The following is a 27,024-nucleotide window of genomic DNA, read 5'->3' as shown; positions in this document are numbered from 1 at the left end:
TCAAAGTTCAGATGGAATATGTTTTATTAACAGGTGTGGAGCTGTGGTGCATAGCTGATGAAGGATGAAGAGTAGAGGGCGCCTGGTCTCCTCTGCTTCACCCCCACGTGCCTCTAATCCCTCCACCGCAGCTGCATAATTCATACGTTGTGACAGATCATCCTCAACCTGAATAGTTGGTATCTCAGCTGAAGGTGCAGGGAGGAGGAAACTATCTGTCAAATACACATACAGATGCAACCAGCTTTATTTACCTCATTGCTAATGTGACTGCACTCTCGTAGACGTTTCATGTGCTGCACTGCGACTGGCCTGGTTTGAGACTCCAGTGGGGTATAGGGGTATGCACAGTGGGCTGAACATTTATTTCCCCTTCCTCGTGACCAGATTTCAAAGCATGCTCATTTCTTCCTGTGTCTGTATCATTTTAATTTAGTATGGCATAGAGTCTGGTGTTAAAAAAGTACAGCTGACGGGTGGTGTTAGTGGGTACTCAAGAGCTGCCTCAGGGATAATGTTTTATGCTTGATTGGTGCTAAATGGTGTGCACGCAGTGGTGGGGGTTTCGGGTATATGTTTTGACACAGACTGCCCTTGAAGACCGGCAGAAGATGAAAAAAAGACAATAAAAAATGAGAAGACATGATAATTTTTTCCTCAGCTGTCATTCCACAGACTTTACTAACCTTTATGTACAGCTTAAAAAAAACATTTCTCTGGTTTCAGTGGCAGGTTACAGCAAAGCGCTCTTCTTGTAAATGCTGCCGGAGCTGAAAATCACCTCAAGGCCTATCTGTAACATCTCTCTGTTAATATTTTTCCAGTCTGTCTGAAGGACAAAAACAGAACATCACTTGACAACTGACCTTGTGATCCTATGTGAAACTAACACAAAACCTCAAGCAGTGGAAAAGAGAAGGGGAAATGAAAGCAAAGCGAATCACTTTTCCATGTCTAAACGCCAATCAATGAGGATCTTTCCTGATGAGTTTTGATTGAGGAGACCGACGGCAACCGCAGGTCCCTGTCCATTCATAAATGGCTGAGTCACAATTAAGTCACAGAGATTCTGTAATGGCTTCAGTGGTGGCGTATTTGTTTGGCTCAGACGGCTGTGTACAATTTACGCTGTGTTCCCAGAGTTATGGAGGGAGCTGTTGAATATTCATAGCGATGTGTCCCCAACCATCCCCCGGGTGGGCATATCAAAGGAGAAACCGCATTAGATCATTTTCTACTGTCTCTTTTTTAAGAAACTGGCACTGGATTTTTTTTTTTCTGAAACACATTTGGTGACCATTGGGTGAGTCATTGTCAGATCATTGCATATTTTGGAGACATTTTCAGACTGGTCCGTTTTTAGAAATGCAATCAGTCACCCAGAGTTCCATTTTTTTGTCTGTACTGTACTATAATCACAGCCTTTATTTTGTTCTTAGTGCAGTAGGGATTCATTTTCCTTTACCTACAGTAAAACTGGAGACCTCTAACAACATTTATAGCACCTTCTCTTACTCACAATGACTTCATGAGAGAGTGATTTGTTGGACGCAACTTGAACACTGTCAGGTACTAACTGTACTGTACAGTATGAGAACCTGATTTACTATGTCTCACCCAAAGGAACAATCCCAAAAGTACCAAAACACAAGCAAATTCAAGCCCTCCGTATAAGAACATGTCAGAGACAACGTTTGTTGGACTTCAGTCAGCTCCTGAGACATCTCCCAGTGATTTTATTTGTCAGATGTAAGACCTGGCGAGAGAGGCTGAGAAGTAAGACCACCTGCACTTACTTACGTCCCTGAACCCCAGGAGCGAGTGTCTGAGAAGGCTCTGAGGATTAACTTACGACTTTTACGGCTCAGTCGGCACACGCTATTATACCTATTCAATCACACTTGCCTCTGGACTATAAATAATTTTAACAGAGGACTCACTCTCACTCTCACACGCACACACACACTCTCTCTCACACACACACACACACACACACATTGCCCGCTTGACCTGGTTATACAGAGAACTGTCACAAGGCTTGGTGCTTATGTATGTATGGATTTGTCTTCATCTTTGGGGGGAAACTCTGAAGTTTTCCATCTGTTAAGGATAGTGAATCTGTGATCAGTCGGCAGTGTAATGAGGTGAGATAATCTTTTCGGGTGCAGCGAGCTGGCATGGACGGAGGCTGGTAGCAAGGATATTACAAACCAGACTGTACAGATGACAGGGAACGGGTCCCTATTAGGGGAAGGCAGGGATGAAGAGATTATTTTAATAATATAGTCAGACTGTGTGGTGTAACTGAGATTTTTGGTGGCAAATTTGTCATAATCAGATGTCTTTTAAATCAATTGTAAAAACATAGCTTAGTAGTTGTTTGTTTGGTGTACAGCTTTTAGCCAATTAGCCTAGCTTAGCAGGATGACTGGAAAACAGGAGGAAACAGCTGACCTCGCAATGCCCAAAAGCTCTCTAATAGACAGATTATATTATGTGGTTAATCTGTACAAAAACAGACTAGCTTTTTCCCTGTTTCCAGTCTTCATGCTAAGCTACGCTAATTGAATGCTAGCTCTAGCTTCATTTGTAGTGTGAAGTTACAAGAGTATTATTGATCTTCACTCTAAATAAGCAAACTTCCCAAAATGTCAAACTAGTCCTTGAATATGACCTCATTGTTCTTTTCATGTAAATTGCACTTGACTTCAAACAGTGAATAAATATTTGCTGGACCTTTTCTCTGGAAACACTCATCTGTTTTGCCACTGGATGTTTGTTACTTTTTAGCTGCGGCATCCCGCAGTCATGTTTTGCTGTTGTTGTGTTGGAGTTTTTACCTTTACAATGGCTAGAACAACTGGAGAAGATGCGAAGCAGGCATACTTACAGGAGGTCCTGAAAAAGACAGGAAAAAATACTTGGTTAGAGTGTTTTCAATCAGCAAGCAAACAGAACCCAGATCATCAATGAAACCACATAGCCAAATAAGTAGGACGGGAAATCAGGCAGAGAAATTCTTCCATGGGAAGGAACATTTCATAAAGATGCAAGACTTTCATGATGCGTTCACCAACATTCTATTTCTGTATATCCCACTTGTCTTTTCCCCTTATTATTATTGTTAAAGAAAATTTCTATCTGGTTTCCATGCTGTTCGGCCAACAATGACCACTAAGCCTGATGATCTGATTTTAACATTTGTAAGTGGCTCTAATTTCACTACAACAAGGGGTTGTGTGCATGTTAAAAAAAATTCCCCCACGTTTTTGTGAGGTGACATTCGTCTTTTTCCCCAATTACTGCCGCTCATTGGACTGTATGCCAATGCACGCGGGGCTCCTCAGAACCCTGCAAATAATTTTATGTCCTTAGGTTCTTATTAAAAAGGAACCCAGCTGCTTTAACCCCCAAAAAATAAAGGGATTTTATTTTTACAAGTCCAATGTCCTTGAACTGTTCTTCTTCATGACCAAAGGAAAGTGCAAATTGCTCCTGCAGCTGGGGCATTTTAAGGAGCCGTGTGTTTGAGGCTCACTGGGCTGTACTTCTGTTGCATTGTTTTATGGATCGTTGAGTTACAGTAGACTACTTAGCTTTTAATAAACCTGCTACGCAGTGGGTTTTTTTCTTTTGACATGTCCCACTGTGTCGACTGGCTCAGTTCAAAGTGTTTGACTCACAATTATGGAAAGTCAAAGCAATAATGTGTTAAAAAATGTACAATATCCTATAAAGCACATACTCACTACTGCAAAGGTATACCAAAATTATTCAAGCATTACAAATTTTGGAAGCTGATGGCCTTAGCTAGACCAAAAACAACACTTGCTGAAATATAATCCATGTAAAATTAAATTGTCTGTGACATCATGTACTTCAGTTTAATTCAGTCAAGCTCAGTTTCACTTTCTCTTCTATTCTCATGTTGGTGCTTTAACTCATTTCCTCTGCGTGTTGTCATCCTACTGCTTTTTGCTGACCACAGTCACTAAAGAATGTAAAGGTAACTCACTGGACTTGTATTGTAAGTGGTATGTGACTAATCACACAATGGGGAGAGTTGTTATAATGCACAAAGCAATAAAAAGATTTGCATGACAGCTGCACTGGAGCTATCAAGGATTTTTGTTGTTGTTTAGTCAAGAAAAGCAAGGCTTTGTTGTACTGATGCCCAACTGTGGGGATAAATGGCTCAATTTAAAGCTTAATTCCATCGTTTTGGGGAGGCAACTACATGAGAAACAAGTACTGATTATACACATAGGGAAAATATGAGAGGAACATTTAACACTTTCCAACATTGACCACCTGCTAGAACAGTTTGAGACTGTGGCTTTCACTGCTACAACATCCTACACTGTCATGCCACATTTTTCCTTTCCATATGTTACCGGTGAACAAACAAGGCATCCTAATGAAGTATTCCATTCATCCTTAATGCACAGGTAAATGCCACTGTGTCTTTTTCCTATTTCTTCTCTATGTCAGTTGTGGCCAAGTCGGGGTGAGAGCTTCCTCTTGCCTTTGTAGATGAGCAAACTGCAAAACACCTCGCCGTCAATTTGTGGGTAAACTCGTAGCGGCTTAGTTACTTTTGGTTAAAAAACGGATCATAAATTAAATATGCTTCCCTTCAACATCCACCACTGTTGAGAACTTAAAAGAAGGAAATTAGATTCACAGAAGTCTTACAGTGCAGAATGCCTTTGCCCATCAAGGACTGAATTTTTCAGTCGTATAAATAATGTCTCGTAAATGCTTTCTCTTTCTCTTCTCTTGTGGAATGGGTACACAGAGTTTGACACTGGGCTCCAATAATGCAGAGTGGTGCCTTCATATTTATTTGTTTTGAAAGCTTCAGTGAGTTTCACAAGAATATTGTTCAACCATTCCACTGCTTTCTGCTGCTCAACATATCCAGGCAGCAAATGTAGCAGAAATAACTGAGCTATAACTGCATGCTAATATGCAGAATCACTTTAAGAGCATTTCAAGTGCCAGTATTGAAATTACATAAAGACTTCTAAAGCTTTGCTTTTGTAAAGCCACTTAAAGTCCATGAATGCTTTTGCAGAGGCTGCACATAACCAGTGAACATGCAAATAAAAGCTGCTTAAGTTTATAGTTTATGACATTCGTAAAAAAAAAAAAAAAAAGACCCTCTGGAGGGTGAGATCTTTACTTCAGGTGGACTAATGTGGTCCAAATCAGTCTTATTTGACCGCACACTCCAGTCTGGTTCAGTACTGTAATGGAGGTATTATTACCACACAATGGTGCAACGTGTCATTCAATTGTGCTCTATTTGTCCACCTTTAATAAACCACTGTGCCAGTCCAGTTCAGATATTCAGAGTGGGTATGATTGTTTGCTTTTTGTCCAATTGATTTGTCAAGAGGAAGCCATTCACATTCTCCACACTTGCTCCGGCTTACTAGAGAGTAAAAAAAAATGCACAATGGTGTCATTTGAAATATGCTGGCACGGTGGATGTTTATTGGAACGTTAATCACTGCGTAAACAAAGGTTGGCGGTATTTCAGACCTGCAGCCAACCGGAACATTGAACTGTTGTCTATCTGTCATTTCATTTTCCTTTTTTTTTCTACATTCCCTCTAACTTTCAAGTCAGACATTGGATCTCTTTAGCATTATGTAAATCAGTGAAAAGTAAAGGCAGAGAGCCACGCCACACTGATCCGCATCTCGAAATGTTGAGACTTGGCCACAAACAGGATTGTAAATGAATTTGGCAAAATCAAAAATAAAGGAAGTAATAGAATCTTTGATATTCAAATAACAGACCTCGACTGATTAGGGTTGATTCCTGCGACTTTAAAAAGTAGTGGCTGGATTAAGTGGTAATAGCAGCAGTGTTTGTTTCTCAGGCTGTGAAATCAAACCACTTCCTTATTACTCAACCTCATTTAAAATTGGGACCTTGCTTTGCTCTGTCTTTCTAATTTCATTTTCCAAGGGCAGCACTTTTGTTCCAAAGCGTTGGCTGTACTCGCAGGAACGCTGCCACACTCCAGAGCCCATTATCGCTTTCACTATCAGGTGAGCCGAGTGTGGATGCGGCTCCCTGCCAAGTACATGTTCTCGCTGTGAATTCAATTTGTGGCGACACTTTCCGTCTGTAGGAGTGTCACTGCACAACATGTCCTTTTTCTAGATACTCGACTGTCGCCCTGGCCAAGTTTGTTGAGTCAGCTCAGGAGAGAGCGTGAGCAGGAGGAGGGAGGAGGGAGGGGGGGGGGATCCTGCAAACTTGGAGCGGGCCTTAGCGCATTACGACCACTTGTTGCTGAATATGTGAAGGCCAACACGTGTGGGCCTTTACTTACTGAAAGGTTAAAGTGTCACAAAAAAAAAATCTGTTTTAACGAGTTCGGGCATCACATTTACTTTCTCCTCGCTTCTCAAAGTGTCTTCCAGTTTTACTGTGAAAATCTGGTGTTTCTATAGCAACTGAAGCTGAAACAATCCGAGTGAACACTGAAACCACCAGGCCACAAATTACACATCTATAACCTATTTTGGCCTCCAAAGATATACAGTGTACTTTTACATGATTGTAAGTGCCGTATGAATTGCTGATGTCCTACTGAATTATTCCTTAAACGTTTCTGGATTGAGACTTCAGTGATCTTTGGACACACACACACACACACACACACATAATAGACACAACTGCACATACCAGGTTCTCCATTGCGGCCTCTTCTTCCTCGCTTTCCCGGAGGTCCTGAAAAAAAAAAAGAGAATATGGCACATTGTAGTGATTGTCTTCTTGTTTGTATAAGTTTCATATTCTTCAAGTATTCTCACAGTCAAACTGCCTTGCCGCAGGATGAGCAATGAGAGTCACTGAAAAATATTACCTTTGGACTCCAAACACGTCAAAATCTCAAGATTCATTAAATATTTTGTCTCTATTTGGATATAAGCTGAGGTGAAAAAGGAAATACACACCGTCTTACCACATAATACATAATTTTTTTTTTCAGTTTTTCCTTTCTGCATGGATGCCCTGGTTTGTAATTTGTTTATCTAGACAGTATTTTCCTGTTTGCCATTTTCCTGTCAACACTATCAATCAGCTAAAGCTCAGCTGGAGGAGTGAAACAATTACACGCTTTGGCAAGTTTTACACGACGCAGACTTGACTGGGGCGTATTGTAGGTTATTGCAGGTAGTCCTCAGTGCTTGCCAAATAAAAAAACCTTCAGAAATTGAGCAAGGAGCATCTCTCCTAAAATGACCTCCTCCTTCCTCCTGGAAACCTTGTCTTGAGGTTGGAAGCTGGAAACAAACTTTCTGCCACTGGCATTTTGTTTGGCCTTTGCATAAAAAATAGTGGACTCACAATTTAGTCAAAGGGTTAGACTATGACTTTCAGACTTGTTGGAAATTAAAAGTTATGCATTGGGACTCATGAAAAGAACTTGTCAACTTGCAGTGGAATGGATAATGTCTCAAAAAGGAAAAATTGCACTTTCCACTCAGACATTAAAGAACCTGTCAGGATCAAAGAAACTGGAAGTTGATGTAACTAAGAGGAACAATTCTCCCTGTCTGCTTCTGCATCACAGAAAATATCCAAATCCAATTTCAGGCGGCAACAATACTCTGCAGAATTATTATGCAAATCATTTTGAAAACTCTTTTGACCTCTGTACCACCAAAGAAAAGCATTTTGTCATCATGTTAGAGGTTTGAGATAATTATAGTCGTGTAATGGGGTTGGTGAAAGTTTCTGAACAGACTCTATGGCTCAACATTAATTGCCTGAGTGTCAAAGTTGCGCCTAGGATGACTTTGTGACACAAAGCTTTTGTTAAAGCTGAAAAAGCAGACTAAAAATACAAAACAACTACACTAATTACAAATCTAAATAACCTGATATGACCTTTCATTCCACAGCCAGTGCAAAAACCCATTTCAATGTTTCAGCATGTTGTCTAGTCAGCTTTTCTTTCTGTTACCATCCTGCCTATACATCCCTCTATAAGGAAGGAGAGTAGAGTTAGAAAAGAAAGAGTAAGATAAAAAAGAGCAATGCCTTTCATGCTGCATTTGGCTTATTTATGACACTCCAGATGTGTTATTGGGGTGCAAAATGCAAGATTATGTTGCACAACCCTTTGTATGATGCATAGTCCTCAGTTTGATCCCACTGTTTGGCTCGGATACAGCTTCCAACTCTGCTCCTTTGGAAAATTTCCAATATAATGTCAGGCCCTGCCAGCGAAGGGTCCAGGCACAGTTTAAAGTATGTAACCACAGGTGGAGTTTGACTCTCATTTTACTATGGTTCACGTCAACCCCGGGTTTCTCCGTAGGTTTGTTTTTTAAGGTTTTAAAAGAAACAGAAGGGGCTTTACTGCACTTGGCAGCCACTTCATTATTGCTGACTTTGAAATGACACTTGACACCTCTTTGAGGAATATTTGGTATGACGATACGACATCCTCGTGATTTCAGTGGTACATTTTTGACAACTCCTGAGAAAACTCTCCCCACATGGGAACTGGTGGTCCAGACAAAATGCCCCACATTATTTTCAGATATCATGAGTCACAATATTCATCACAATATTTTTCATTCTGATTATAGACTGAAAGATGAGACTGCCACACACCCAAAACTGTACCAATTCAGAACACCATTTAAAGACTTTTGTAGCACGTATGCCAACAAAAATGCTATAAAATGTCAGTTTATGATACACAAATGAAAGGATAACTTAACAAAGTCTATCACAATCAGTCCAAGCTGTTTCTCAGATGTATCATAAGAAATTAAGACAAAAAAGCTCCGGTAACAAATAAAATGAATAGTGCTCAAACTGGCTCCTGAAGTGCTGAGAGATCCTCAGCCGCCTGTCAATGCAAAACATCACTCTTGCTCTAAAACATTGCAGTTGGCCTTCCTTTTTCTCACTGCATCCCAAGTACGGTCATGGAACAGTGGTTTCAGAAAAAAAGATTTTAAAAAATGTGGCAGCAGATTTCATGATGAGGGTCAGCAGCTATGAACAATCTGTTGAAATCTTTTCAACCATTTCAACAGCTTTTGAGTCTGGAAATATACGATATAAATCATCGCGAATTGTTGTTCATTCAAGTGCTTTTGGTCTGACATAACAAAATGAACTGCGGTGTTGTGTATTTTGTTTTTTTCATTGTGTTATTTCGTGGCTTTGTATTTTATAAATCAAAGAGCAGAAACTTGCTTTGGAAAGCAGCTTCAGCAGACACAAATGGCATGAACATACTGGTAATTAAAAACAAACAAGACAACTGGAATTGAAACAATACTTCTAAAAACTAACCTGCAATAATTTACCAGATTTAGAGCTCACTTACTATACCTCACTATACCACAATGAGCTACATCAGTGTTTTATCAATCTTTTTAATGTTGTGCCCCACCAAGTTAATTTGAATCTCATTGAAATAACTAGAGCACAAACAACATTATAAGTCTCCTCCACTACACTGACAGTAAACTTGAGAGAAAGATTGGTTCTGTCATAAATCTTATTTGATCAGAGTGTTTGCTGAATAATGAACACCTGTTTTTCTCTTCTTCCTTGTCAACAATCATATTGTTTTGCTTTCTTAAAACAATGTCACTGACAGGAATCATAAGTAGACAACAAATGGAATTTAGATTTGTTCTGTAGAAGTCGGTTTCTGTAGAAGACTTTAGGACCTCACTGCAAATTGCAATTTTGGCCAGTGATGTTGTCATATTGCCCGTCACCGCAGTTTTTTTAAGTTGTTTTTTTTTTTCTTAAATCGCATAAAAGTTGTCTTGTTGCTCAAATGCAATGAATCACACAGGCTGTAAAGGTCGTTGGAGCATCTGTTAATAAGATGTTTATTGATTGTGATGTGAATGGCACCAAGTTAGCTGTAAGAACAGCATGAAACCACCACAAACCCGCACAATATTGAAAGTACTGTGCTGGTCTCAAAATTTATGAATTTTCAGCTTTTTCCGGATCACTCAAACCAAATGAGATTTTTACAGTCCCACAGTATTTTTGTCCAAAATATTGATTGTAGTAGTCTTTTAATGCTATTTGGCACAAAGGGATCCCATATAATTGGCAACATTGTGAAACATGCTGTTTTTCAGCCATGGTTGTATTGTTTTTGAATCCACTTTGCTCATGCTGTTCATTACTTCAAAGTTACGCATTGCTTGACATAATAAACGTCTTGTTTATATTTCATGCATTCATGACAAAATTTAATTTTACCACTACCCATCACCCATAAAATATTGATTGGCCCTGAACAGTTAACAATACCGCACCTCTGCTCTACTTCTCTTTTTTCTCTCAAATCAAATCAGTTTTAAGGGAACCAAACCCAGCCGGACTCATTTACAATACCAGGATTGTTTCAGAGCTTGATATACATAATCAGACCACTCAGAGCTTCTCTTGCAAAGTAATACAGCTATTCCTCAGAATAAAAGTCAAAGTCTATGCCAAAAATAGCAAACTGGGTACCCGCTCCAACCTCCAAAGTAAATCAGGTTTGAAGAGAACTGGCTTGTATACCTCCCAGCAAACCCAACTGCACCTTTCTGGGTAAAGTGAATGGATTCAGATGTTTAAAGATTGTTGTATGGTCAAATGTTATCTTCTTGCTCATGTCACTGAAGAGAGAAACTTGGAATCAATTTTGATTTGTTGAAAGACCCTTGCCATGTTCTCTTTGTGCAAATGAAATCAAATAATCAGAAGAAGTAGTTTGTTTTGCTTTGCTTTTGGCAAAATGGAGTGATGATTCAAACTTAAAATCATACATTTTTGAAAGTGATAGGCTGCAGTTTCTAATGACTGTACAACAAACACCTGTTTATTGAAATCAACTTAGTGCTACAAATAAAATCATGTCATGTTTGATTCATTCATGGACACATTGTCCTTGTTAAAACTCACTTTTTGTCATGCTAACCTGTAAATATCCTCTCTTATTTCATGGATACCAAAAGGGCCACACTCTGACCTTACTGTTTATACATGAGTCATAGAAATACAATGCTCAGCCTGAATGTTTTGAGGAAATGTCATGGCAATGCCATACTTCCAACACCAATGTTTTCAGATGCTGACATGATATTGCAAACTGGTGTTTGGTTCAGTTATGGTGAATTTCACGCCAAGGATAGAATAGGGGCCCCGAGAATAAAAGCGCTTTTGAGTGATTTGCTTCTCAAAATATTCTGCTGCAAAACGGAACCATTTTCTTTTTGTAAATTGTTATATAAAGAGAGGTTTGCTTTCAGTTCTCAGTTGAAATGTATAACATTGGTTTTGTCATCATTGTCCGGTTCCATCTTGACTTCACTATTGTGTTGGCCAAAGGTGCAATATTTTTGAAAAAGAATTTAAATCATTCTTAGAGGATGGTCCATGTTCATTCGCTCTGCCTGTCAATATGAGAATTAAATGATAAGCAGTGACAAATATACAGTGTATTGGACCATCTCAAGGTGGCTGCCACTAGCTTCAAGAATATGCGGTTTCAAGGTTCGTTGAGTGAAATGTTCAGACTATTTCTCACAAAATCTGATGACCAACGTCTTCACAAGCATTCCAAGAATTTAGGAAGATTTAGTCAAAACAGACTTTGCTATAGTCCATTTAATCCCACAACATGGATGGATGAGTTTATTAAAGCTGGCAACACTTGGGTATCCAGGTCAACGGAACTAAAGCTGCACAAAAACTGGCTTTCTACTGTACAATCATTTGTTACTTTACAAGTACATTTTTGTGGACATGTCTGGCAAAGACAACAACAATTGTGATCCAAGATCTGTATTACTCTGCATAACAATGAATAAATCATTACATAAAAATGCTAATTCCTGGAACACTGGGTCCACTGTCCAAGGGAAACTGAGCCATAATTTTACAATCAGCCTCATCCGTGAATGTCACTGCTCTCTTCATCTTCAGGAGGTGTACTGTATGTGTATTGTTGTCAGAAACATGAATCGCAAAAGTTGTACGGGTAACACAGAGAGTCTTGCCAGCATGTGGAAGAATTTTCAAAAGAAGTAAGTAGAGATATATTCCTCATAAAATGTCAAGTCTGATTTTAGCCCCAGGGCTTACTGTAAAACCTGAGACAAGAGTGAGGATAACTTTGAAATGCTAGATAAGGTTATGTCTTCCACACAGTAGTTCAGCTGTTCGCAACCTTTTCTGTCAGATTTACCTCCACAGCCCTGACAAACTCAAGTACCCCTTTCTAAGCACTGCCATCTCTTTCATTCATTCATCCATTTCTTATAGCTAACTATTTCAACTGTTTATCAATTACTTTATCCCTTAGACTATCCATAGCTTTCTATTGTGACTACATATCAATTACTTTTTGCTATTTTAAACATACACTCAACTATTTCACTATTATTATTATCCATTATTTTCACTTTTGGTAACTATTACTTTAAGCTAATGTGATCTATCTTAGCCAACATTACAGCTAATTCATCAGTTATCCACTAAGCAAACCTTTTCAATTAACCTTTACATTTAGCTACTTATTTTAACCATCTATCAATCACGTTTAGCTGTTTCAACTTCTCTGCTTGGTTGTTGACTGGTATTCATGCACTAACAGGTGGTCTTCAGTTGTTACAGCTGACTCAAATTATACTTTCTATCTTTTCAAATTTGTTGAGTCTTTCCACACACAGTACCTCCTGATAACTGCAGAAGTATCCCTGGGGTAATTTCCTTTGGCTGGAAATCAACTACAGTAGTAGTATGTCATATGTACAATGTGTGCTAAAACTGTTGCATGCTCCAGATTTAGCTCATTTAAATCGAACTACAGCTGACCTCTGTCTTTGAGGTTACACAATGTGAACTTCCTTTGTGTGTCTCGAGCAGAAAGATCCGATTCAAAACTCACAGTCTAATGCAATCAACAGATAACAGCACAACAAGATGAAGATCTGGACTGTGTCTCCAACAACTTTAGGTTCTACTCAAGCTCAACCGTTAAATGTGTTGTTGAGAGAAATGGAAAAGTCCCCTTGAACTCATGACCCATTGAACTGGGAATCGAAGGAAGCCCGTGTAGTACTCTGACTACTCCAATCCTTAACTTCCTCAGACCTTTTCAATTTAGGAGATTTAGGAAACAAAGCAGAACAATGAATTTGTTCTCAAAGAGCAGCTTGTTAGGCCTTTGCAAAGTCCCAAAATAAATGCTGGCACTTAAATTACCATATTGCTCTCTAAATGCTCGTAGCATAAACACTGTCTCACAAGTGTCCTGGTCAATAGTTAGTTCACCTGACCCTTTTAAGCTGTGTGTGCTTACTTACCATAAGTAAAGCACACAATCTATTTAATGGCTGTCACAACTTTGGAGGAGGTCAACTAAAGGTCTTCTAAGAGCTGCACTGACACATATAACATGAGCTTTACCCTGGTAGGATTTTTTTTTTTTTCCAAATCCATGATATGTGGATGCTTGTGATTCACTTTAAGTCAGCTTCACTTGTGTCGATGAAAGTTCAACTCCTGGAAATTAGAGGTAAGTTTCCACATTCCGGCAATCTGATATAAGGAGCAGACTACAGCATGGTTAGCATGTTATGTTAAGCCATTTCAAAGAGCAACCCTATTATCAACCTTGTTTAACGGCAGCGGTTCTTTGACTGCCTTTAAATAGGACCCATGCTGCTCGGATTATTTTTCTTGCAATCCAAAAATAAAATGTGCATTATAATACAGGCTTGTATAATAGCTTGTTAACCTGTTTAAAGAGTGCTAACCTATAAGTCTGCAATAAATACTGCCTTCTCTATATTGCTACAGACTCTAAAGGGTTTTGGCAACACAATATAAACACAGAATACTGCAAAAGAATTTGGAGGCCTATTTTAATTTTCCCAAGGTTCACATTTGAATCCCAGCTCAACCTAGAAAAACAATGCAGTAAAGGATATTTCACATTATTCTCTAATTCTGTGGCATGTATCTTCATTATCCTTATTTCCAACTACACTTAACTCCAATGCAACCATTTCCTGAATAAATATGATGATTATAGCCATTTCCTAATAATTCTTTGCAATTATATTTAATCTCTTGCCCAGAAAAGAGACCATTGTGTCTGATTTTTACATTTGCTCATTTCAAAATTATTTTGTCACGACATGGAATCTTGTACAGTAGTGGCTATGGTGTACACACATGCAAGCCAGCAACCCAGTTTAAATGCTGATTTTCTGTGTTGTGAATAAAATGTGAAACAGCTCTGACAGATTCTCTTTCAATTACAATCCACAACTTTAATAAAGGACATCTTTGTTTTTCTCTATAATAAATGCATTGTTATATATAGTCAGACATGTGTTTACATTGCCACTCAAGAGAGTATGATTAGTAAGCTGGAAATTTACAGTTTGATTTATACAACAGTCATAAAGCAAGACATCTCACTGATTAGAGTCTGAATTAAATCTAACGAACAGTCATGAAGGGTAATGAACAGTGACGCCTGCTCCACAAACTATAATGAAACTCTGTTTTTCAATTTTCTATTAAAAGGCATCATGAAAATCATGAGCTTTGATACTCAAGGGTGCATGCCCATGTTGTTAACATTATGTTTAAGTTGAAACTACCTCACAGTACCAACAGGACACTTGTTAATGTCAGCTAGTCCCAAGACATCAAATAACTGGAAATTGCTATTACAATTAATTACATGAAGCAGCATTCACTACGATGCAGAAAGCAGCAGTTGATTAAAAAACATCTAATGATACATACTTGGTACTCAGGAGTGGTCAGAGGATGTTATCAACTTGAAATTAATTCATTTCTCCACCCATCCCTGAAGAATATTTTGTTCCTGAGTGTTTGAGTCTGTGTGTATATGTTGGTTGCGTCCGACACTGTGTTTGTTCAGATGCCAGTTATCAGTTCATTAAACCTAGAGTCAGTCCATTAGGATGCAAGGAATTTGTCTGTCGCTGGAGGCTCCATTAACACTGCATCAAGCAGATTGAAACTAGTATTAAAAATGCATCTTTTTCTCCCTGCATGACCAGAATGACAGACTTGCCCAGTGTTACACTAATTGCAGCCAGAGTACTTGAGAGTGTCTACATTGACTGAATGCTTACAACAAAGACAATCCTGCTATAGTCTTCTCCACCTAACCTTTAACAAAGACACACGCTCACTTATAAACACTAAATGCACATTTTCAGGGATTGAAAATCATTACCGAACAAGCAGCTCTTCTATAGTTCTTTGTCAAACACACACACACAATCGCAGAAGACAAATGACATGAATACGACTATGGCTGGCAGGCATGCATGGATCATCTACGCTTTTGCTCCGGTTCAGTGTCAAGGCTGGAACGCTCCTGAGAAGGAAGCAGGGCCTTTTGAGAGAGCCTTTTCATCACCTTCAGAGATCAATGTGTTTTCCTCTGGCAACAAGCAGGGTGCTGGGATACTTGAGACCCACCCCGCGCACTGCACACTGCAATTATCCTCCCCGCAGTACTGACTGCGGTCGTGATGGAAGCAGAACACACTCCCTGATGAGGGGAGGTCAGTAATCAGCCAATCGATTGGCCAAGTCCCATCACTTTATGCTGCAAGTTAAATTGGCACAGGCGGCCATCCTGACGGCTCTATCAGAAAAGCTTCGCTGTAGGCTGAGGACATTTCTAGTAACATAACCTACGCTTGCATGTGTGGAACTGCTACTTTTGGGTAACTTCATAATTTTTTCATTATTAAACTGAGAAAAGTCCAACAAATTCATGTCTTGAAAATGAAAAAGGGAAACATTAGGATGAGTCCAGCTTGGCTTGGCCAGTTTTAAATGTAATCCACAATGGAAATGAATGGCTTATTTTAAGTGTTAACCAATTTATACCTTGGAATACACTCCCTGCATGCAGAGTGGCCAGATAAATAAAACTTAATTTAATTGCCATGACAAAGTGACCATGTACAGCCAAAAGTCTAGTCAAATGCACTGAACTGTATCGCCTTCCACCTATGGTACTGCTTGGGTGTTGGAAGCATGTTAACAGAGGCTGGGAACAGAAACATGAGCACCCAAATGCTGAAAGGCCTTAAGGTCTCAACATAAGTGTAATTGTGGGATGTAATTTGCACAAGCAACAGTATTAATCACCAGGGAAGAGCCGACACTGACCAAGACTTAATTAAACCACTCAACACATGGATGTAGAGAGGAAAGCAAACGTCAGCCTAACCTAGCAAAAATTGATTGACTACAGTCAGTGACTGATTTAAGCTTCTGCCCTGAGTCATCTGGTAGTCAATCAATAACCCTAATTAGACGCATATGGCAGCAAATGAACCTACAGTGTGCTACCTTTAGTACAGTACCAAGTACAAGATGAACTGATTTCAGTCCAGTAGAATCCTCATTTATGTAATAGACATGTGACTCTGTGGCATCCAGATGAACACTGAAGAAAGTGAGGACACATGGACACGAGGCAAAATGATTCCTTCCTGGGGATCAGCCAGCAGATGCCTTTGAAGCTTACCAAGGGTGTGTTTGGCGAATATTGCACCAAGCAAACTGATAGCAACACGCATAGTATCACATAGACCTATGAGTGTGTATCTCTTCTGGCTTCTTCTGTGGGGGTTTGAGTCTCTAAAATAGTTGCAGGAGCATTTCGTGTCACTGGAAGAAACTTTCAACTGGGATGCCAGAAGGCAAATGGGACATACAGTGCATGATTTGCATCAAATGATCCCTCTCTTGTTCAAGTTCAAATGAAATACTTTATCTGTGTTTAAGATTTCTGTGGCTATTGGATGTCGCATTGAAATCATGCGTAACCCTATACCTGCCGCTAACGGATGACATGACTGCTGGCTGACCTTATCAACACAAGGGATGTGTGAGCCAGTGTGCGCTGTGTGCGTATGTGTCTGTGGTGTGCGTCTGAATGTGTGCAGATGGATTTAGAGATGCAAAGCGATATAATATGGACCACAGGGCCTCAAACTACTCAAGGACAGTCATCCCAGTTCCTTGACAGGGATGAAGTCGCTGGTGAAACGCCAACTGAGCTTGCCTCAATGGAAGTCAAGAATGTTATTACAATCCTCAGCTATTTTAATAGACTGGCATACTGTACAGTACACTCGCCTGAATACCTATCCACTGACAACACAATTCGTGCACCAAGAGGCACTCCTTCTATATTTCATTACTTCTGTTAGGTCTTTGGGATTACACTGGCCAATTACCATGTATGTTCATACTGTATAAGATACAGAACTTATTCATGTACTGTGTTGTTTTAGTGCTGTCATGCATGCCTTGCATAGTGTAAATTCATAGCTATATATAGATTTATGTACTATATAATTACACATGATATTGTGTGTAGTTCACTTCTGCATCCTGAAATGTCAGTGAATCCAAATTACAAAAAAAGAGAAAGATATAAAGATATTTTCCTTCCAGAACATTCTGTTTTTTTGTCCAGGTTTAGAGATAACAGTCTCTCCTCAGTTGAGGTAAATTGAATTTGTGCTACTGCAGCTAACAATTTTTTCCATCTGCTGAAAAATTTCTCAATTATTTAATGAATCATTAGAACTAGAAACATTTTCTCCATTGCAAATTGAAGTCCAAGATGACTACTGTATATTGTGTAAAAAATTGTTGAGAAATTGTTTTTTGATTGTTTTAGCTCTAAGAATTTGTGATTAAAGCAAGGGACTATTCGATCAGTCAAAAAGTTATTCATGAGAAGCCAGGAGTAACCATGACATTGATTTCATGTTTCACTTCTGTGAATACCACAAACAAAATGTAATTGACCTCTATTGTATTGCAAAAATCCTGAAACACAGACAAATATAACAAAGAATATCTCCATGGATAGATACCACAAGAGGTAAGTAAGGAAAATATGTCTTGAATTGACCCTTTTATCTAAACAAATACACTCACATTGTTTTACATCGGTCAGCTAATCTGCAATTTCACCAGTATGTGGCAAGCTTCCTTCTACTTTGATCTGCCCACTATGATTGTGAGTGCAATATTGTTTTTATTCCCACCCTCTACTGTATTTTATCCCCACAGCTCCCAAGGGCTTCACTTTCACTATCTTTCAACTTATCAGCCAGCGTTGGTGGTCTAAAGCCGATGTTTACTTGACCCATGTGGGATTACTCCTGCAACAGTTTGAGCACGCAAGCGTGACGAGTACAGGCTCTTGTGTCATAGATATCCTATCTTGTCAACAGCAAAGGAAAATGTATGATAGAGAGGCTACGATGAGGAGGGAGGCCTAAGTAAGCCAGGGAGGAGATCTCTTAGTAGAATAGATTGATGAAAGATTTAAGAGCAAAATGGAAAGTTTAGAGTCGGCAGCAGAGTGTTTTGAGTGCGTTGCGTGAAGTTGATGAATTCACTGTTCATATAAAAATCTGAGCAAAATGTTCAGTTGTTACACTAGAGCAATCTACATTGGACATTAAATGACGGCTAAGGGATCCTTTTATCATTTCAGATGAAAGAATGAGTCAGGGTGATTCAATTAAAGTCTGAAACTAGAATTTCATCAAAATGACAATGCTCCACTGAACTCTCAAACTGCCCACACTTAAGACTAGTGCCAATTTAGCCCTCTGCTGGGCACAGACTGCAAAAAATACAATCCCATTTTTCCATTCAGCACTCCAGCGAATCATAAAATAATGGCGCAGTATGTCAAATCAACTGTGGTATTATCTGTAAGTCCAGCCAGACCGGACCAGTGGGTGCTGACAGACTGAGATAAGAGGCTGATGCTCCAATAAGACAGGTAGGTGTACAGTTACCAGAAGCAGCATCTGGATATCAAAACTACTAATCGTCTACCTCTCAGCGACCTATATGCCATGCACAGTCTGTGAAAGTGCTGGCAGGATAAACAGGATGACTGCTGTGTATATTTGGATGCATGTGTCTAAAACACATTATATGCTCCATGATATCAAAACCTCACCTTACTGCAGGATTTCATGACTTCCCTGAACACCTTAAATAAACTCAAAACAGTGCAGATGAGCTCTGTGTGAATGGTGAATGCTGCAAGTGTCTGTCAGCCTTTCACGGATCCTGAGTGGAAATGAAAATATAGTGTCATCATTGGAATGTCAGCCCCAGACTCACTGAGAGTCAGCCAACTCAAGAGTTTATTTTCCCAACCCAGGAAACCCCTCTGCAAAGCTCTCAGGGATGCTGCCTCTTCTTTCAACCCCAAAACAACCAAATCAAATGAAGCACTGCTATTAGAGATTATTTGAGACCACAATATATTGTAATCTTGCCACTATGAACTTGCAATGATGGTTTATAGGGAAAAATAGATACATCAAGAACACAAACATGCAGCTTAACTGCAATCCAGAGTGGAAATGAACTGGTAGGGAAAGCCAAAACTCCCTGCAAATGAACAAGGCTCCCCTTTTCCTAACCTCTGTCAATCTTTCCTTTTAAAAACACATAAACCACTGCACCTTCAGTTACTTTTGTGAGCCATTAATTCCCCTTAATGAGGGCTATTTTTCACAAAGCAATCACAGTTCATTGCAGGACCTTCCTCTGGAGCTGAGTCATAGCCATGAAGAACAAGCTTTAAATACACCTTGTTCATTTTTTACTGCTGTACATGGTGTAAAAGCAATTTTGCTGCATTCAGTAAGTCAGGGGAGCCTTATAAACAGGAATGAAAGTTAATTCAGTCTTCCCTTGTTTCAAATGAAACATTTAAACAGCAAATTGTTCGAAGGAAAGTGCATAAAAAACCTGCACACTTTAGTGCTTAAGCTACAAGTCAACTATGGAAGGATTTACACTGAAGATTTTCCCAATATTGGACCACCAACAAATTCAAGTCCTGCTGGTCTCTTGCCTTAAGTTGTCACTTTTTCCATTCTTTCTCTCTTGGGGTAAAAACCAATAGATAAATTGTTTTACATTTTGGGAAATACGCTTATTCAATTTCTTACAAAGAGTTAGGCTAGACGAGAAGATACCACCCTCATATCTGCTCATTAAATGAAGCTAAAGCCAGGAAAGGATACAACTAGGCTGGCTCTGTATATGAATGAGATGATGAGATAATAAACTAAATTTAAAAAATCAAATTTCTTATATTCTACCTCTCAGCAAGAAAGTGTGTATTTCCACAATAAACCTTAAAGTAGTCCAAAAACAAAGACAATAAAACATCATTACCACCATTTAACAAGATCTTTATCCGCAAGCCATATATCTTTTCTGGCCAACTAAGATGAGTGAATCAGGCATCCATCTTTTCCCATGAGGCAGACACAATAAAGGGCTTTCAGAAACATGGCATGAGACTTTTTTTTATATCCCAGCTGTGAGTTTGACATCACCAGCGCACCACCAGCCCAAAACTGCTGTAAGTTAAACCAACAGCGAAGACTGTGCACCGCGGCATTTGCTGCTTTCATGCTCTGGGACACATCAAGCGCAGGGCACACGCCACCATACAAATATAATAAAAACATTTGCAGAGCTTAATGTAATATGAGAAAAAGCATTAGTGTAATTGTATTAACCCAAATATTTGGTACTAAATAAGAATGTTAGATACCAGTGTGACGGCATCAAGCTTGTTTAAAAAATGCTAATCATATGTGACACCCGGGGCTGAAGGACCTTTTCAGTGATTAACAAAGAAATGCCAGACGCGGTAACACAATTCCACATGAGCAATAACTGGAGGAGATTTTTCAAGCTCCCTTGAAGCTTTATAGAAAAGACAACAAAGAGTGTTTTGAAAGCATTCAGGCAAAGTACCTCTGCATCATGTTTCCTCCCTATATGTCAGTCAAACTGACCAAGTCAAAGGCCAAAGGATGAGGAGGAGGGGCCCTCATCCTCTTGGGACGATTTGTAATCCTGACCTGTAGTTTCAGGTGGTTGAAGGGCCACGGTAAAGCTGCTGCTGGGCCCAGCTGTTCATCAGTACACATTGTTCTTATTACAGGTTTGATCCTGAAGGATTTAAGCAAAGAAGCTGCAAACACCACCATGATAAAAACTGTCCATCTCCTCAACTCTGAGTCATGTCATTGGCAGATTTGCTATGAACAATCTCCTCCTTAGATGTGACATAAAGAATTATATATATGTTATATATGGTTTTCCTGAGGGCAGTTTTATGGATATTGCCTATGAGATTTCCTATGAGGTTTAGGGAAAATGATAAAATGCAGGTTTGAGACATCAGTTTAAATCCCCAGACTGTCTGTGAAGATACAGTAGGCTATGTGTGGAGAAAGTAAATCAGTAACAAGCTCTTCCCTCTCTCTCCAACTAATTTCAAAGTTCCCCTGAGCGAAGCACTTAACCCCTAGTCGCTCCGTGGAGCTCCTCAGCAGCCGATAAATGGCTGTAGAACGCTCAGTCGATTTCTCTCTGGATAATACACATTTATATGTAATATCTGACTCCCAGTTTCAGTGATAATCACCTACCGCTACCTCAACAAGGAAATTAATGTGAATAATGAAGACAGACTAATGTATAATTACTTAAATGGTTCAAGACAACATAAAATTGCATCCCAAAATGTTGCTCTTTCATAACACAACACATTTCCAGTAAAACGGGATGTTTGGACATGAACCGAGAAGGCAAGGTGAACCATAGCAAACATGGAAAGTGACTCAGAAGTCCTGGAAATGAGCCTGCGTGGTAATTACAACTACTTGCATCCTAATATTATTCTTCTGCTGAAGTTTCAGTAGGAAGTGGACAAAACCATTAGAGTGCAGGATGTGGCAGGATGAATAAGAGCAGTCACTTTGTATTATGCACGATGAGAAGATGGAGAATCAGCAAATATGACAAAGTGCATTTTAACATTATTTGATCATTAGTGAGTTAGTGTTTGTCTCCTAACAAGTTTTCCCATGTAGCTGTCCCTTATGGTTATGGTTTACCCTTAAAAACCAACTGCTTTGCTAAACTGCAGCATTTTAATGAGCTTGTGAATTAAATAGATTTTTAAAAATTTGGGATAAGGGGGCACCTTATTTGGCACATGCTCCAGCTGGCAGCCATACCCTGCAATCGGTCGATTGCAAATGAGAGCCAGCGCCGTATCAAAGAGGTTATGAAAAATTTGCAGCCGTTTTAAATTAAGCTGGACAATCATCTCTTCTTACATCTCCTGTAATGAGAGAGATTAGAGCAGATTAAGCCTCTGAATCTATTCTGTTCCTCCATAAATCATAAGAAGACATGCAAGATTCAATTAGTCCTGCTCGCTTAACCTTGGCGGCACGGAAATTGCACACCGAACCAAATACCCTGAGCTCAGTATGAATGGTATTTACAGAAGAGATTTAAGGAGGTGGACTATACCAGTAAAATGGCAAACAAACTAATAACCATAGCTGAAGAGAAAGGAATCAAAATCATTATTAGATAAACAGTGAACAAAACCAGCAGTACAGGCAGAGGATCTTTTGGTTTAAAGGGCTTATGAGAGGAACCTGGATGCTATTTCAGGCCACCCATTTGTTACAGTCCGAGCCAAAGTAGAAATCCTTCAGCATACAATGCGGCTATTGAGTTCCTGGATGGGGCTGTGATAAAATCTATTCTTATTTAGAACTTGTGTGTGTCTACAAGGATCCAAGAACGCACTCTGCATTGGATTACCTTCATAGCATAATGAGCCGCCGCACAAACAGAATATGAAGAAACACGAAAGCAAGTCGTTTTTCTACTTAAGCGGCCCATGCGCTGCATTTTTAATGCTCCGGTTCATTATTTTTCATCCAAATAAGTCTTTCATGTCTCCAGCGCATCGAACATGTATGTTGCTGTCACCTTTCACCAAGTCTCTGTTTAATCAAACTACAAAGCTTTTGGTTGCTTCATTAAAAGACAGAACTAGGCCGGAGATGATGACATTGGGGAAACTTTGGACTTGAAAAAGAAACTTTTGGGTGGAGATCAGATTTGGTTTTCTGACCAAATAAAGTGACAAGCACTGCAACTGGCATCACTTTAGAGTCTCCTGCAGTTCCAATTTCCAAACGCTAATGAAAATGGGATTAGACAGTAGCATACTGTATGCATGTTTCCTTATTTACAGTTGGAGACCACTGGAACATCAGCGAGACCACACACGAGACATGCACGCACTTTCCATTCACAGAAAGTAAAGGGCCATTTGTTTAGAGCATTTTAATAGAGAGGGACATCCTGAAAGATTCTGTGATAACAGATGACGCTTTTCGATGTCTGCTCTTTGAAGCAGAGCAAATACCTTTAGACTTCGTGTCGAGTGGTTTAATTGTGTTCTATCTGAAAATATCCCCATTTAGAAAAAACAAAGACGTTTAGTATTGTTTGACTTTGATCAAATCGCCCTACCTTTAAGTGGATTTTTCTAAAGAAACCGAAAAAGCCAAATTCAATCCTAATATTGGACACTCTCACGGGAAAGAAGTGGGTTTTATCCCTGCAAACAGAGCACTGATTGTAGGTCTGCTGAAGTCAATTACTCGTTCGAGTGGCAGCATACTGTTCACATTACAATTGCCATGTTACGCTGTTTATTGCTGCGTATGTTCCATGAGAACTTGTCACTGCCTTGGACTTGTGGGAAGCAGATGAAAGGCGAGGCAATGTGTTACTGTACTCCTAAAGAAGGTTCAATTATTCGGAGCCTGCATGTGAAGATGTTCTGGTCCAAATTCCACACCAAGCCATCCTTGACAATCCTCCCTGAAATCTATCAGCCTCTGAAGCGATGAGACGCTGCATCTATCTGCCTTCCAATACGCCCAGTCCTCGCAGCGCTTGTCATGCACTGGAACTGCTCGTGTATGAGCGATGTTGTCATGTGCGTGTGCTGCTTGGTTAACTGCCTGTGATGTTACACATATAACACCTACCCTGGCAGCCTGTATTTTCCACAAGCTCCACTTTATCAATCATTACTGGAAAAGTGCCCGAACAGAGGCCCTCTGCAGTAATTTTGGCGGATCATTTTGTGCGTGCTAAGGCGGTTGTGATTTACGTAAACACTGAACATTTACAGATGGGCGTTATTAAAAACAGGTGATGAAAAGATGTTAATGGGGATGAACTCGAAGAAAGTTTCTGGCATACACAATTATATAATCCAAATATAAAATATGTTTTCATACATTTTCTTTCCAATCTCCACCAGTTATGAAAATGCAGATCATTATATGATGACGTGTTGTTTTTGAATTTGGCTTAAAAAACTCCTTGATGCTAATATGATTCGATCAGTATGCAGATTGTAGTTGCAGCATTATTATTACTGTGATGAATAGTTTGTTATGGCGGGTGAGCAGTCATACTGTATCAACTGCATTTAATTCCATTTTTGTTGAATTTCATTTATGTTTGGAAAAATGAAATCCAGATCAATGGCACCTAAAAGTATGCAAGAAGGGGAAATTGTGTGGGAAATATATTAGATTCCATATGATTATTTATGACTTAGTTTCCTGACATTGTGTTAGCTCCGATTTGCAATCCCGATTTCGTAGTTTGATGATAAAACGTTCCGATTACTGACTCCGACTACTTTTTTTTATAACCTAGGAAGGAAAACAGACACCTTAATAACTTCAGCATGATTACTGGAAGTGCAACACTCCACCAAATCAAAGTGATGTGGCTGGCTCGAAGCCTTGAACAGCTGCATTGATTCAGGCTGCTTGAATAGAGACAACACTCAAAGGGATCACAGCTGAATGGACGCAGACTTCTCTGTATTGGAAAATCCAAATATGACAGGCATATCTTGTTTTTATCTCCAAGCGCCTCATCATGACATTCACTGCAAGTTGTCAACACACCACTTTAAGTCGATGAACTTGTCTCTGCTAGAGATATCAGCCCTGTGGATGTTTTTGTCACATCCTTATCCAAACAAATGTATCCAAATTTCTCTTTGCCCATTGTTACTATCATGTTAACATCACAACAGGAAAACAGATATTCCAAGTGAAAGCTCATGTCTCAGGTCTCGTAATTAGGTTGGAAAACCTGATGAAAGTATGGCAACGTTCTGTAGTGAAACAAAGATAGCAGCACTTGAAGAGAATTCCCGATTCCAAGTTTCACCTGCAGTTAGCGTTAGCAAACATGAGGAGTAGGATAAATGTTCTTCCATGCTGCAGCTGTGGCTAGAATCCATTACTGAAACCACTGCAGTATATAAACATGGCAACAAGGAATTCTTTTTAGAAAGGAATCAATTTTAGTAAATTGGAATTTGTTTCTTTTACTGGCCGCAACTTCAATGCCATAATAGATGGTATTCTCATTTAAACATAGAAGAGATATTTCAAAGTGTATCATCACACAAAACTTGCCACCACTGAAAACTAGCAGATTAGAACTCAAACTGTATGTTGCTGCAAGACAATTCTGCTTTGAACTGTTGAATCGCTTTTTTTTTTTTTTTAAGAATTCTGCTGAATCAAATAAGTACGCCACACTTCACTGATCCTGTAGGGAAACTTGTCTTGAATTCTCACTGCTGCTGATCCACCATATGCCTCGTTCTGCTCCATAACTGGTAGTTTCACTTCTCCCTGCAGCTTGATCCACCATATTCAAAGGTTTCACCGTTTCCAATAAAGCTTGGGAAACTTAGTCGAGCTTTGGCCGTATCCCAAGAAAAGTTCTCTAATGCATGTACACAGTGGAAGCAAAACTTTTTTTCCCCTCTCATACCCCAGTTACAGATGGTGAGACCCCAGCTTGTCGGGCTCCCCTGTGCCAAAGCTCTGCCAGGGAGGCCCCTTTGATAATGAGCCTTACACACAATTTACAGCCACAATACAATAATCCTGCAACAATGGTTTCCACATAACTTTTGATTGAATGGGCCTTTATGGGCAGGACCAGGCTTGGACCGGGCTAATAAGTGGACCTTGGTGGGGTTTGCCAAGGTTTACCTCACTGCTCTGTGTGACTACGTGTACTTAAATGATTTTGACAAAATGCACATGTCTTCAAATTAGACACAAGCAGCCAACTTTTAAGTCAAAATTTACTGACATTACTTCACCTTTGATTTTTAAATCCCATGTACCAATGGGATAGGGGAAAAAAGAGGTAGGTAGATAAGTGTTCAGTAAATATATGGCTAAAGCAACCAGCTGATTAGCTTAGCTTTGTATCAGGACTGAACTCAAGAGCAGAGAGTTAGTCTAGTTTGCACAGTGCCACACTATATCTTCTTTGTTTAATCTCCACACGGACATAAATGACTATAAATGAGAATTTACGGTTTTAAGGGGGGATATAGAGTACGTCAAGATGTGACTATTTCAGATTTTGTTACCTTCAGATATAGTCAGTCTGTTTCCAGTCTTGGCTGCTGGCTGAAGCCTTATATTTACCAGACAAATATGACAGTGTATCATTTCCATTGGCAAGAAAGCGATAGGAGTGTTTCCCAAAATGTAAAACTATTGCTTGAAAATGCTTTGAATCAGTGCCTCCGTTCCCAAAGAGTCTGATGGATAACACAGACAGGCTCAACACAGACACTGAAATGTTTAATGCAAAGTCAGCCCTAAGGTTTCTGCAACATGGAGATAAATTTACCCAAAACTCCTCAATGTCTGTAGCTCCCTTTACAGCATTGGCACTATAAAAGCTGTGTCAAAGCACACAATAGTGCGATTGTCCGGCGTTGCTGTACAATCAGTAAACAGCTCAGTTGTTATCCTGTCACATAACAAGACGTAGGACATGAGTGTGACGTTGCCAGAAGACATTATGCATGTGAAACTTTCCCGCACAGGGTAAGAGTACACCCCGGCATGAAAAGCCCCTTCACCCGTTGTTGTTGTGTGATTTGTGGAGTGGGTAGTTGGAGTTAGATCATGGGCCTTGCTTCCCTGCTTAGGTTGTGCTAGT

General features: G+C 39.5%; 2 protein-coding genes across 2 annotated transcripts in view; one reads left to right on the top strand and one right to left on the bottom strand.

Moving 5' to 3' along the window:
* Window positions 1–27,024, top strand: part of rpl34 (ribosomal protein L34) — a 199,708-nt gene that overhangs the window by 76,680 nt on the left and 96,004 nt on the right. The window lies entirely within an intron of this gene.
* The window catches only part of LOC128384280 (collagen alpha-1(XXV) chain), a 139,975-nt gene that overhangs the window by 54,334 nt on the left and 58,617 nt on the right, over window positions 1–27,024 (bottom strand). The window contains exons 3-4 of the mRNA XM_053343831.1: window positions 6,706–6,750; window positions 2,891–2,898 (exon numbers count right to left, since the gene is read on the bottom strand). Of these exons, the coding sequence (XP_053199806.1) occupies window positions 2,891–2,898; window positions 6,706–6,750 (53 nt within the window). The remainder of the gene's footprint in view (window positions 1–2,890; window positions 2,899–6,705; window positions 6,751–27,024) is intronic.

The sequence above is a fragment of the Scomber japonicus genome, chromosome 22 (assembly GCF_027409825.1).
Source record: "Scomber japonicus isolate fScoJap1 chromosome 22, fScoJap1.pri, whole genome shotgun sequence".
NCBI lineage: Eukaryota > Metazoa > Chordata > Actinopteri > Scombriformes > Scombridae > Scomber > Scomber japonicus.
This window is presented reverse-complemented; position numbering and strand designations above follow the sequence as displayed.